This window comes from Bufo gargarizans, chromosome 3 (genome assembly GCF_014858855.1).
Source record: "Bufo gargarizans isolate SCDJY-AF-19 chromosome 3, ASM1485885v1, whole genome shotgun sequence".
Classification (NCBI taxonomy): domain Eukaryota; kingdom Metazoa; phylum Chordata; class Amphibia; order Anura; family Bufonidae; genus Bufo; species Bufo gargarizans.
Genome location: NC_058082.1, coordinates 517,169,354 through 517,183,964, shown reverse-complemented (window position 1 = coordinate 517,183,964; position 14,611 = coordinate 517,169,354). Strand labels below are relative to the sequence as shown.

At 42.5% G+C, this 14,611-nt stretch overlaps 1 protein-coding gene across 1 annotated transcript in view; it reads right to left on the bottom strand.

Moving 5' to 3' along the window:
• Nucleotides 1-14,611, bottom strand: part of PHKA2 (phosphorylase kinase regulatory subunit alpha 2) — a 101,610-nt gene that overhangs the window by 65,862 nt on the left and 21,137 nt on the right. Inside the window, 3 exon segments of the mRNA XM_044283995.1 lie at nt 1,481-1,649; nt 3,724-3,771; nt 9,315-9,473. Coding sequence (XP_044139930.1) covers nt 1,481-1,649; nt 3,724-3,771; nt 9,315-9,473 — 376 coding nt within the window.

Below are 14,611 nucleotides of genomic sequence, written 5' to 3'. Positions count from 1 at the left end.
GCTCTGGACTTGCAGGAGCGCACGGCATAATCATGATTTATAATGCTGTGTGTCTCCACATGACCTTCTTTCCACAGAATCATAGTGACATAAAGCTGTCAGTATGATTCTGTAAAAATAATGTCAAGCAGAGGCAAATAGCATTATAAATCATGATAATGCCTTGCGCTTCTGCAAGTCTAGAGCGGAGGATCACACTCGCACACAGAGCGCGATTCCCGCAATGGACTTGCTCGTGTGAAACAGCCCTAAACGTTCAGCTCAGTCTGAGGTTCAAACTACTATAGATCAGGATTTCATTAAGAATATTCCTGTACTTTGCTCCATTCAGCTTTTCTTCAACTCTGACCAGTCTCCCTGTCCCATGGGCTAAAAACTGAGTCTCTCAGAGTCTGGGAGTCCTTTAGGTGCTTTTCTGCAAACTCCAGGTGGGCTTTAATGCGTCTTTTACTGAGGAAATGCATCATTCTGGCCACTCTGCCATAAAGCCTAGATTAGTGGAGCACTGCAGTAATGGTTGACCTTTGGGAAGTTTCTCACATCTGCACACAGGATCTTTGGAGCTCAACCAAAGTGACCTTAGGTTATCTTGGTCATCTCTCTTAGCAAGGACCTTCACCTCTATGATTAGCTGGTAGGGGGTCCAGCTCTAGGAAGAGTCCCGGTTGTTTCAAACTTCTTCTGTTTTAGAATTATGGAGGCCTCTGTACATAATTTTTTTTTGGTGTCCTATAGATCCATGACTCCACATTATTCTGTCTCTCAGCTCACCAGGCAGTTCTTTCCCGCTCATGGCTTGGTTTTTGCTCTGATATAAAGTGTCAGCTGTGAGATCTTAGATAAACAGGGATTTGTCTTCCCAAATTATGTCCAATCACCCGAATTTACCACAGGTGGACTCCAATCATGCTGTAGAAACATCTCAAAGGCAATCAAAGGAAATAGGAAGCCCCATAGCTAAATGTCAAGTGTTGTAGCAAAGGATCTAAATAATTATGTCCATGCAAAATTTTAGTTTTTTCTTTTAATAAATTTGTAAACATTTCTTGTGAGTGTTGGAATGAGAATAATCAATTTTTTTTGTTAACACACAACTGCAGCTTCCAAAAGTGGCCTTACTCTTACATTTAGGTCTTGCCATCGGGAATGCTTGCTAATCTGAAACTTGCCTCCCATCAATCAACAGCAAATATGCCCACTTTACTCAGATTAGCCACCCAAAGAATTTCACTGACAGTACCGATAGCTAAATTTTACAAAATGTACAATGGTACTGATAGATGGCTCCCCCAAAAAAACAAATAGGAAGTCTTGCTAACTTTCCTGGACAATCTCAAAACAAGAGTTCTTGGGCTGGAAATAAGGGATTATATTGTAAATTTCACTTGGACTATTCATTTATTTATTTTTTCTCCCGATCCAAGTGACCAAGTAAATGTTAAATGAAAGTTTTGTTGTTGCTTTTTTTTTATTTATTTACCTGAAGCGGTCATCTCCGCCAGACACAGTAGGAACAGTGAGGTAGCATCAACTTGCAGATGTCCCCACTGATCATCACCTACGACAGTGCTACATGTAGCCGTATTGTACTTTGCATGAAGACAGTCGTTTGTACTCTGTGTATGCTTGAATTTTTCCACTTTTTCAACCTAAAACACAGCAGTTTATTACATTCTCGAAAAAATAAATTCTGCATTAAAATGACAGGGGGGGGGGGGTTATCATAAACCAGCATTTTTACGCCGGTCTGTGATGTCCTTTTTATAACGAGGTTCATGACATCATAATTTAGATGCAGTCTCTGCCATAAAATAATATAAATACATCTGGGCTGCTGGCCCCGCCCCCTCCCAATATCGGGAAAGTGGCAAGGGCGGTGGAGAAAAGCCACTTGCAGAAAAAGATTTGCACACGTGGTGTTAAAAAGGTTGCAAATACAGTGGGGGAGATTTATCAAACTGGTGTAAAGTAGAACTGGCTTAGTTGCCCATAGCAACCAATTAGCTTTCACCTTTCATTTTTCAGATCTCACCAGGAAAATGAAAGGTGGAACTACTTTACACCAGTTTGACAAATGACCCCAATGTTTTTTTTACACCAGAAAACTGGCATGGGGGAATGATAAGTTCCCCCCACAGTAGCCACACACCCAAGTCTGGATTTAGTAATCATATTATCTTCATCATCCAGCATCAGCCTGGACAGTGTGTAAAAATAGGTGACTTTTACTCACGTGTTTTTTGAGGTTGGTGGTACTTTACTAGATTATCTTGGGAGTCATGACCATCATTTTACAGCTCACAGTAAACGCTGGTATTGAAGCGTTATCAGTATAATGAGCTATAGACATATATTACTTTTAATATTTATCATTTATTATGGCTTTCCAATTTGTCCATAAAAAATGTTGGCTGTCCGTGAATTTGGGATAAGTTATTTAGAAAAAATAAAAATTCTGGTTGGCAACCCTGTCTGTGCAGTTTAAAGGGGTTGTCTTATCATGGACAATGGGGGCATATCACTAGGATATGCCCCTATTGTCTTATAGGTGCGGGTCCCACCTCTGGGACCTGTACCTATATTGAGAACGGAGCCCCGGAAGTGAAGTAGGGCACACTGTGCATGCGTAGCCGTCCTCCCATTTATTTTCTACGGGGTCACGATATGCTCCCATTCACTTCTATGGGGAGACTGCTTGGTGGTGGCCGGACCGGAGTCCTCCAGCCACCACCTTGCGGGGCTCCATTCTCAATATAGGTGTGGATCCCAGCAGTGGGACCCGCACCTATAAGACAAGGGGGCATATACTAGCGATATGCCCCCATTGTCCATGATGAGACAACCCCTTAAAGGGTCCAGTCACACGCCCGCATGAATGAGTCCGCATCCATTCTGCAATTTTGCAGAACGGGTGCGGTCCCATTCATTTCAATCCGTAGTTCTGTTCCGTGGCCCCGCAAAAAAGATAGAGCATGTCCTATTCTTTGTCTGCAGCCATGGACAATAATAGGCATTTCTATCACAGGGCCGGCCATGTGTGGTGTGCAAAATGTGGAACCCACATGGCCGGTGTCCGTGTTTTGCGGATCCGCAATTTGAGGACCGCAAAACACTTGTGGACGTGTGAATGGACCCTAAGACTGTCTAAGTTTCCACTGTATTACTTGTAGGCAGTACATTACATTTGCCCCTATATTTCTATTTGCTAAAGGATGGCTTTTGTCTTGTGGTAACATAGTAACATAGTACATAAGGCCGAAAAAAGACATGTGTCCATCCAGTTCGGCCTGTCATCCTGCAAGTTGATCCAGAGGAAGGCAAAAAAAAAACTGAGGTAGAAGCCAATTTTCCTCACTTTAGGGGAATAAAAATTCCTTCCCGACTCCAATCAGGCAATCAGAATAAATCCCTGGATCAATGATCTCTCTCTAGGTCACCACTGTTGAGAGCTGTGTTCACTCTCCCATGGATGCGGCCGCCATATACGTGGAGTTAAGACACTATTTCACCTAGTAGATTATAAATGGATGTTGGCCTGATGTACATGGCAGTAATAACAGCCTATTCAGCATCTATGGAGTCATGACATAAGTGTCATCTAAACAGGAAGATGTGTGTTGGTGACACCCAAGTGGTGAAGGCCTCAATATAACTGCTCATATGGCTATGCTATACCTGGTCCGCAACAGAATAATTTAGCATAAGTAATGTGTAATCCGTTACCTGTCTGAGCATACAATGTAGGACACCACGCATCAGCTTCACAACACTCTAGAAGAGGAAACGTAACACAATGTCAGTATTGCAGGTTAGGATGTTCATTTTACAATGAATGGAAACATAAATTATTCTATGACAGAAGTACAGAAACTTTAATTTTTTTGTTTGTATTTTCATCAGTTTTAAACCAGCATTTGAATACACCTGTCTAAGGCTGTTTCACAATGTCGCCCCATCTACTGTCCATTTTGTTGGACCACTTTTAGGTTTTTTCCAGGGCCATTTTAAGTTAACTGTCCTGTGTAAAGACAGAAATGTCGTGTTGACATGGAGGAGTAAAGTCCTACTGTAGATTTTCAGTGATATTACATGGATCAAGAACCGATACACTGGCACCCTGAGTGCTGCTTTTTCTCCTGATACACAATCACACCCTAAAGGCTAATACCCAGAACAACTAGCTAATATAGACACATGAAGGGAGTGGAGGGGGAAAGTACTCAGATATCTTACATCAGAGAGTATTTGCTTTCACTGTGATAAGGCCAAAGAAATCAGTTACTATATATAAGATGGCTGGAGGTCAGTGCCAAACATGCCTGCTGCAATTACCATGCACTTATTTTAAACGACTGTTTCATACTGAAAACTGTACTAATGTAAAGCTGCTTTTTACACATAAGTTTCTCTACTGAGGTTTTCACCCACAAAGATTTGACTCAGCACACCGACTAACAGTTGTGGGCTGTCTTTGATTTGATTCCACTTTATTCTCATTACACATGTGTAAATACAGGGCAACGAAATGCAGTTTGCATCTAATCAGAAGTGCAAAGAGTGGCAAGTGCAATAAAAAACAAGTTGTATATACATAAGGGTAGTGTAGAAGGTGGGAAATTAAGTACAAATAAAGCTACTTACACACTTGCGTTTGGTGCGGATCCGTCTTGTATCAGCACAGACGGATCCGCACCGATAATGCAAACGCTTGTATCCGTTTGCATTATTCATTAAAAAAAAAAAAAAGCCTAAGTCAAAACAGATCCGTCTTAACTTACATTGAAAGTCAATGGGGGACAGATCCGTTTTCAATTGCACCATATTGTGTCAGTGAAAAACGGATCCGTCCCCATTGACTTACATTGTAATCAGGACGGATCCGTTTGGCTCTGCATCTTCAGGCGGACACCCGAACGCTGCAAGCTGCATTTTAGTGACCGTCTAAAAAGGCAGGCAAGGGCCCAGCGGATGGATTATGGAGTCAATAACCAAACGCACTTTGTTATAATAAATAGAGTCTCTTTTTACTAAGCAGATGATGGAAGTTGTAGTATAAAACACAAGTAGTAGGCATAGTTATGATGTATATAACACAGCAGGATTCCTGCAAAGGTTTTATGTAGGAGGTGGCGATGATGGTGGTAGTCTTCCCTGAGTCTCTGATACACTTTGCAGTCTTGCCAAATTAAACACAGGCATTCAATCACTCTCAATTTCCTTTCTTCTATACCCAGTCTGCAGGGTGCAGTCCTTGTGGCCAGTCTGTCTCAAATCTGGATGGCAAGTCTGTCTCAAATGTGTGGTGGGTGCCAGAGGCAGTTAACCCTTTCCGCGAGCAGTAAAGTCCATTGTCATAAACATGCATATAGCTTACTGTCTCAGTCCAGCACATGATTCTCAACCATCTGCAAATGTCTGTTCTTCTCTCAGAGGTAAACTCTCAATCAAGATGTCCCTCTTGCAGCTTTTAATCTCAGGGATGAAGGTTCCCTGGACTAGTCCTAGTTGTCAGCAGCTCACACATACTCCTCTTTCCTCTATGCCTGCTCAACAAAAGACTGCTAACCAGGGGGTTGGGCAAGACAATTAACCTGGCAACTGCACTAACAGCCCCCAGTTAACTGTTTGCTGCCTATACATTACCACTGCACAAGAAAAAGAATACTTTAAATACTTTGAATGTTTAAAGTATTTAAATGTTTAGTAGTATGTAGTATTTAAAGGGGTTATCCAATGTCTCCAACTGCCCCATGTGCTGAGCCCCTCACATTGAATATACTTACCCCGCGCCGCTCCTGGTCCCCGCACCGCTGCTGCTGCTTTTTCCTGTACACGAATGAAAACATTCGGTGTCAGGGGGGAAGCAGGCAATGGCAGGCGGAGATGGGGATGAGCCTCCCTAGCGTCACCCGCGATGCTAGGGAGGCTTGTCTCTGTCCCCGCCTGCCATTTGGTGCTTTCCCCCCAGACACTGGATGTTTTCATCCGTGTACAGGGAGAAGCAGCAGTGGCGGTGCGGGGACCAGGAGCGGCATAAGTATATTAAATGTGGGGGGCTCAGCACATGGGGGGGGCGCAGTTGGAGACATTGAAATGTTTTAAAGGGGTTATCCAATCACAATGTTAACTCTTTCAGTTCACTTCACACACAGCTACACAATTTTTGGCCAGCATAAATAGGATAGTTTTTCTATTTCACGCAGGTTACCCATATAACTGGTTATTCAGAATAGAAAATTACAAAAATGACTTGTATGACTCCGCAGTGGACATAGAAATGGATGGAAGACTTTAGAAGCTGGTTACATAACATCAGGAGCAAACAGACTCTTTGGGAGATTTTTTATGGCTCTATACCAGCTGGCATAGAAAAGTCACAGGGCGTATAGATTTCGGTTCTGGCGCATTGTGCAGCACAGATTAAGACCAACGTATAAAATGCCTGTCATAATAAGTCACCACCCTAGGATTTGTTCAGCCTTGGCGTCATACCTACATGTTATTTATACTATTTCTCCTCAGTAACAGATGGTGACAGAGGGGAAGAGGTAACATATGGACACAACAGACTGTCCTTTCAATGATGGATATATAGCACAGTTAATGACATGCTATGCAGTTATATATGGCCAGTTCTTAGAATGGTAACTTAGGATAAATAATGACCCTTCAAGACAAAGGTGATGTCAGCCAAATAATGATCTGTCCCAAAAGGATAAGTCAAGGTTCAAACAGTGACGAAAAGGTTTTATGAAGAAGTTTTTTTGTTCTTTATACTTTCCCTCTCTGTAGGCACCATTTTTTTTTTTAAAGTACCAAAACCACAACAATTAATTTGAACAAGGGCTTGAACTTATTTCCTAGGCCATGGAAAACAAAGACACGTGGAAACAATATGCATTACAGTTCTTATTCTGAATCCATTTGAAAATACAGCTGGACCAAAGGATCTAAGCTTAGACGCCTTGTCTGATTATGACTCTCTTTCTGACAGGTCATATTATGGAATTTTGAGTCCTTAGAAGACCACTCTGGAGGTCTTTCACTACAGCTGGCTGATAATTTCATTTTCCCTTTTTATGCGACGATATTTTTTGCAAAATAACAAAATACGTTTTTTTTCTATAAAGTAATTAAATAAAATGGTGTCTACAGAAGGAAGGACAGACCTGTACACAAGCTCAGGTTGCACAGATATTTTTCTTTTCTCTTAGCCCGTGCCAGGATGAAGAGTCATCGAAGGCACTGGCAGCAAAGCTGCGAGGATTCAATAGGAGAGATCTGCATCTTAACCTGCACAGTCCAAGATAATCCTCTTTCCTTGAAAACTGGCCAGCAGCAACACTGTGGCCTACCTATATTCTGGCACCTATCCAACAGTCATCTTGTCAGAGGGCTTCTTCAGGCATCACAACTCTGAGTCTGAGGTACTGCAGAGTCAGAGGAGGTTGGAGGAACACTTCCAGCAGGCCTCTCCATCAGGCCCTCGATAAGGTCCTTATCCCAGGCCTGCTGCATAGTTCTGCTGAAAGCATCTTCCAGGAGATTCTGGCCTTGATTCTTCTGACCTTGTAATGAGTGTACTGGGGGGAGTCATCCTGGGTGTCACTGGCCATCCAGCCAAGTTACAAATGAAAAATCTAAAGTATTGATTATGTGATGTATGCCGATTCCATGAAATAAGCCATCAAGAACTGCTATTTTGCCATTTAGAAATTAGACCTAGACTGTCTCTATATAGCAACATCGCAGTTCTTTATGGCCTAATTCATGGAATGAGCATCAGCATGCCATGCATAACATGACACGACTTAAGGCTGTATTACACTGGAAGATTTTCTGCTAGATGATTGCTAACGAGTGTTTGTAGTAAGGCTCATTAGCGATTATCTGGCAGCGTAATCCTGCCACCAATTACCAGATAAGTAAGCAAACGCTTGTTTATCGGGTAATAGTCACCTTTCAGCATGCTAAAAAAAAAATCACAATTTGCTGTCTAATCACGATCTGCTGCCGGTAAACCACAACACTGCATGGGGACGAGCGATGGCATAACGACTGCTTCTGCCCATGCTGTGGAGGAGATCGCTGCATGTAATAGCAGCGGTCTTCTCTGCTAGCGAGCAGGCGATTCTCTGGACTTTGCATTCTTAACCCAGCTGAGTTCATATAGTATGTAACTACACACCCTATTAGATACAGAAAAAACAGCATGCACCACCACCAACAGTTACTGACGGAAAACACTGAAAGTATAAAGCTGTGAAGTTGCCTAAAATGTATTCATACATGATTCAATGAGTCTTGGTATGTTTTACAGTTAAAGGCGTTGTCAGAAGAGAAAGCAGCTCTCCTACAAGCACAGCCTTCTCTTACTTTTTTACCTGCTCGCCGTCACAACCGCACCGGTGAGCAGGTGTAATTCCAACTAAGCCATCCCATTCACGTCAGTGAGACGGCTCCTCCCTATTCAAGTGAGTAATCAATATAAAAGAAGTGGACAACCCCTCCTCACAGCTATGGGAGTTACGAAATAGTGGAGCGTCAGCCCAGTTGGCCAACCAGCATTAAGTGCCAAGATGGGAAAAGCCCTTTAAATAATTATCTACATTTAAATCGAAAATTGCCCATAAAAATGAAGTCATTATTTTTGTCTGACAAAATCGCCCATCACTACTTGGCACCTATGTGCACTGATTATGCCACGTTAAGAGGATTCTCTGTCCATCTTGTCAGAGCATCCTTTTCTTTTCTTTTTTAACAGGGAAAACTACATGACAATAATCATAATAATGTACAAAAAATATAAGTCAGAAATTAAAACGATAGGAGTGAGGACCCTGCTCGCATATGGTCTATGAGGGGAAGAGCTTACAATAATATATACATTACATAAATAGATGTAAAAGCACTCTAAAAATTACTTGCGAATACATACAGGGTCTTCCTGTTCAGTAAGCCCAATACAGATGTAGCCAGCGCTATCTTGACTAGCGTGACAACAGAAAAATAGGATAGGACTGTTTGATTATGATAGGATAGGACTGTTCGATTATGGGCCGGACGTTCCATAAAAATGCGGAATGCACGCAGCTTTTTTTTTTGTATTTAATTTTTTTTGTGTGGGATCGAATGGTATCTAGTATCGCAATACTTTTTTATGGTATCGAAAACTAATAAAAATAAAAAATTATGTTAAAAAGTGACCGTCCTGGCACAGCTGTGTCACAGTAACACTGGCTACATCTGTACATACAGGGTTTCATGCTTCAGTACATGCACAGTTTTATGGTTTTGCACATGAATTTCTGTACCTGCTCTAATTCGTATGCCTTAGCTTTGTCCTCATCGCGGTCAGCATTTTTCCTGTAGGCCATGCCCAAGCCCCAAACAGCCAGAATGCTGTAGACGTTGTCTCGGACCCAGGCATCCTTCTGTTCATTGCTGGCAGGCAGCAGACCAGTGACTGGGTTCTGAAAGAAAGATTGCAACTTATAATGATCGAAATCATCCAAAAAGCCAATTAAACAAAGTTAAAGTGAATAAACCGTAAAGTCATTACATGGCTGTGTAAAATGTACTTAACACTAGTGCTGGAACCTGTGCCGGAGTTTATTGTATACTGCCTGCACCACCGGGGCCCACTGACTATAATGGGACCCGGTCTATTTCTGACATTAGTGCCGGGATTCGCCAGACAACAACCACTGCAAGCACCAGTTTATATCCAGCCGAATCCTGGCACTCATGTCAGATATAGGCCGGATCCCCACTGAGAGCCATTATAGTCAATAGGGCCTGGCGATGCTCCGGCCCTTTCCGGCTATGCTGGATACTATGTTGTTCATCTGCCAGAAGATTTGAATGCTAGTGAGAAACCTGCTTAATACAATAAAGGTCAAGAGGTTTCCATATGACATGGGTGGATGGGGAGGCAGGACTAGACATATTGCGGATACATATTTAAAATTCAAAAAATCTGTGGTTTCTGTTTTCACTGTGAATTCCACTGCAAAATGCTAATTCCCAGGCTGTAAGAATAACAGTATTTGACCTTGAAAGGTTACATCAGTATACAATGATTTCCTTCTATCTGGAAAGTGTCTGGTGGAGACGAGTTCTCTAAACCTAGCCATTCACATATGGGACGGTGGCAGCAGACATTAGGGCAGGCATGTCCAAACTTATCACTGGGAAAACAATAGGATAAACTTGCAGAAATTTAAAGGGCCCTTTACACCGGCCAAGATTCTTAAAGATAACTTAACGCAAACATTGAGAGGAAGGCTCGTTAGCGATTATCAGGCGGTGTAAATGCTTGTTCATCGGGCAATCCAATCATTTGTGCGCACACAAAAATCCTTGTTTGCTGGCAGCAGGTTGTGCAGTGTAAACATGATCTGCTATCGGCAAACAACAAGTCAGTAAGAGCGATGGCATTAGTGATCGCTCCTCCCCATACTCTGGAGGCGATCGCTGCATGTAAATGCAGTGGTCTCCTCCACCAGCGAGCAGCAGATTGTCAGGAAGAAACGCTTTCATCCCGATAATCTGCTGCTGTCAGTCAGGCTGAGAGAAGAAGACATGAAACACAAATAAAGGAAATGCGTCACCAAAAGTTTTTAAGCTATTCTTAACATAATTTAGGCCGAGTTCACATTTGCATTGTGAACTCCAGCCACTGTATTTAGCGTACATGCCGGCTTTTAGCCGGACAAAATAAATAAATCTCTAAGCAACATTTTTTGTCCAGCCGAAAGTCGCCATATAAGCCTGAAAGTGGCCCAATTACCGCCGGATCCCTTTACAGAGAATGGGGATCCGGCGGTACATGGTGTTATCCAGCTATGCCAGATACGGTGCACTCTGGCAGTCTGTTCTTCTAACGAAACAACCAGCTGGAGTTCACAGTGCAGATGTGAACCCAGCCTTATAAAGCATAAAAAAAATTGCTTTACAGCAGGCCCATGGTCACAATGGTCAGGAGGGACTAGAGTTGGGCAATATACCGGTATTGGTAATACACTGCAGTATTAAGAAACGGCGATATCACTGTTTAATTACCGTGGTATTTTGGTGATATCCTAGGGGCAGTCACACTTGAGTCCCTCCTTCCCTCTCCACTGTGACGTGGCTGCTGCTGACCATCAATGAGAAGATAGCAGTACTGAGGAGGGGAGGGGCTGTGGTCACTGTGCCACCAATTAATCTCATTAAACCATTAATACACATGTAGGCTGCGGGTGCCGGCCATATCACATGCCCGGCACCCGGTCTCTATGACAGGGAGCGGTGATCCTGCCAATTAACTCCTCAGGTGCCACACCCGAGTGGTTAATTGACAGGATTTGCGGGATCGCCGCTCCCCGTCATAGAGGCCAGGTGCCGGGTATGTGATACAGCCGGCACCCGCAGCCTACATTTGTATTAATGGTTTAATTGGTGGCACAGTGGCCACAGCCCCTCCCCTCCTCCTCAGTATTATAATAATGTTAATCATTGGTGGTGCAGTGCCCCTCTCCCCTCACCTGAGTATAATCATTGGAGGTGCAGTGCGCCCCCACCCCCTCCAGTATTAAAATCATTGGTAAGCAGTCACCACAGGGTCCCCTCCTCTCCTCCTCATTGGTGGTGCAGTGGCAGTTGTGATCGGAGCCCCAGCAGTGTAATCCTGGGGCTCTGATCGGTTACCATGGCAACCAGGATGCTACTGAAGCCCTGGCTGCCATGATAATCTACCTACTGCTGTGTGAACAGAGCCCAAGGCAGCAGGGAGAGTGCAAAGTCCTATTCACCCTAATAAAGCTCTATTAGCGTGAATAGGACAAGGGATGAAAAGTTCCCCGGTTCTAGACCCTAAAAAAAAAAATAATAATAATAATAATAATAATAATAATAATAAATTAATTTTTCTTAAGTATAAATCACCCCTTTTCCCAATTTTACATAAAAAATATATACACAATAAATAAACATAACACATATTGCCACGTCCAAACTAATAAAATATTTTTTTTTTAAAATCTCCTATGCAGTGAATGCCGTAACAGAAAAAAATATAAATAAAAACTGCTGGATTCCCCATTTTTTTTGTCAACTTGTCCCCCCCAAAAAATAGGATAGGACTGTTCGATTATGGGCCGGACGTTCCATAAAAATGCGGAATGCACGCAGCTTTTTTTTTTTTTTTGTATTTAATTTTTTTCGTGTGGGATCGAATGGTATCTAGTATCGCAATACTTTTTTATGGTATCGAAAACGAATAAAAATTTTGGGATTGCAACAACCCTACCCCCCAAGATACTACAGTCGTGGCCAAAAGTTTTGAGAATTACATAAATATTGGAAAAGTTGCTGCTCAAGTTTTTATAATAGCAATTTGCATATACTCCAGAATGTTATGAAGAGTGATCAGACGAATTGCATAGTCCTTCTTTGCCATGAAAATTAACTTAATCCCCAAAAAAACTTTCCACTGCATTTCATTGCCGTCATTAAAGGACCTGCTGAGATCATTTCAGTAATAGTCTTGTTAACTCAGGTGAGAATGTTCACAAGCACAAGGCTGGAGATCATTATGTCAGGCTGATTGGGTTAAAATGGCAGACTTGACCTGTTAAAAGGAGGGTGATGCTTAAAATCATTGTTCTTCCATTGTTAACCATGGTGACCTGCAAAGAAACGCATGCAGCCATCATTGCGTTGCATAAAAATGGCTTTACAGGCAAGCATATTGTGGCTACTAAGATTGCACCTCAATCAACAATTTATAGGATCATCAAGAACTTCAAGGAAAGAGGTTTAATTCTTGTTTAAGAAGGCTTCAGGGCGTCCAAGAAAGTCCAGCAAGCGGCAGGATCGTCTCCTAAAGAGCATTCAGCTGCGGGATCGGAGTGCCACCAGTGCAGAGCTTGCTCAGGAATGGCAGCAGGCAGGTGTGAGCGCATCTGCACGCACAGTGAGGCGAAGACTTTTGGAAGATGGCCTGATGTCAAGAAGGGCAGCAAAGAAGCCACTTCGCTCCAAAAAAACCATCAGGGACAGATTGATCTTCTGCAGAAAATATGGTGAATGGACTGCTGAGGACTGGGGCAAAGTCATATTCTCCGATGAAGCCTCTTTCCGATTGTTTGGGGCATCAGCGCTACTATCAGTCCTGTGTCATGCCAACAGTAAAGCATCCAGAGACCATTCATGTGTGCGGTTGCTTCTCATCCAAGGGAGTGGGCTCACTCACAATTTTGTCCAAAAACACAGCCATGAATAAAGAATGGTACCAAAACACCCTCCAACAGCAACTTCTTCCAACAATCCAACAACAGTTTGGTGAATAACAATGCATTTTCCAGCACGATGGAGCACCGTGCCATAAGGCAAAAGCGATAACTAAGTGGCTCGAGGACCAAAACATTGACATTTTGGGTCCATGGCCTGGAAACTCCCCAGATCTTAATCCCATTGAGAACTTGTGGTCAATCCTCAAGAGGCGGGTGGACAAACAAAAACCTACTAATTCTGACAAACTCCAAGAAGTGATTATGAAAGAATGGGTTGCTATCAGTCAGGAATTGGCCCAGAAGTTGATTGAGAGCATGCCCAGTCGAATTGCAGAGGTCTTGAAAAAGAAGGGCCAACACTGCAAATACTGACTCTTTGCATAAATGTAATGTAATTGTCGATAAAAGCCTTTGAAACGTATGAAGTGCGTGTAATTATATTTCACTACATCACAGAAACAACTGAAACAAAGATCTAAAAGCAGTTTAGCAGCAAACTTTGTGAAAACTAATTTTTGTGTCATTCTCAAAACTTTTGGCCACGACTGTACACCAGAAAGAACCTTTCAGCCTTCTAAAAGAACAGGAAGACAATCTTATATAGTGCGATTCTAGAAAATGTACGTTCTGCAAGCAGACTAGGGCTGGTCACAGATACCAGCTACCTTTATAGACCCCAAATGAACATGTGCTATATAGCGATGGAAATAAGAGGTGGCCAGACACCTCTAGAACTGCTTATCTCAAGGATCAAATTGGTAAAAGTCCTACATGTCTAAATCTTGTTTCTGCTGATTATAGGACACTGTGGGACTACTGGACTGTCTCTAGACAGGTGAGTTTGGCCAATTTGATCAAAATCTCATAGATACGCCCAACCTTAGCAGCCAGACATGAAGCAACTGTTGTCCAAGTCAATCGTATCCTGGGAAATATCTGGCAAATCTGTCGCAAAAAAGATCCACATAACTACCAGCAAAGGAAGTGGTTAAGAAATAGTGGTTACTAGTACCACCAAGGCTTAAAGCCCATTTATCTTTAGAAAACTCAGTCAGGACAAAAAAAAAAAAAAAACAGGAGTGGCAGATTTTTTTTTCCCTTTAAAGGGAACCTGTCATCAACTTTATGTTTCCCATACTAACGACAGAATATAGACAAGCGAGTTGATTTCAGCGGTCTGTCATTTAAAAGTAAGTAGTTACAGAGAACCAATATCACAATCATTGCAGACTGGGCCTGGAAAAGAGTCATGGTTATTCATAAATTCCTGCTCTCCTTGCTGACTATTGACAGTCTTCTACCTATTTTTTTCCCCCTCTCTCTCTAGGAGAGAA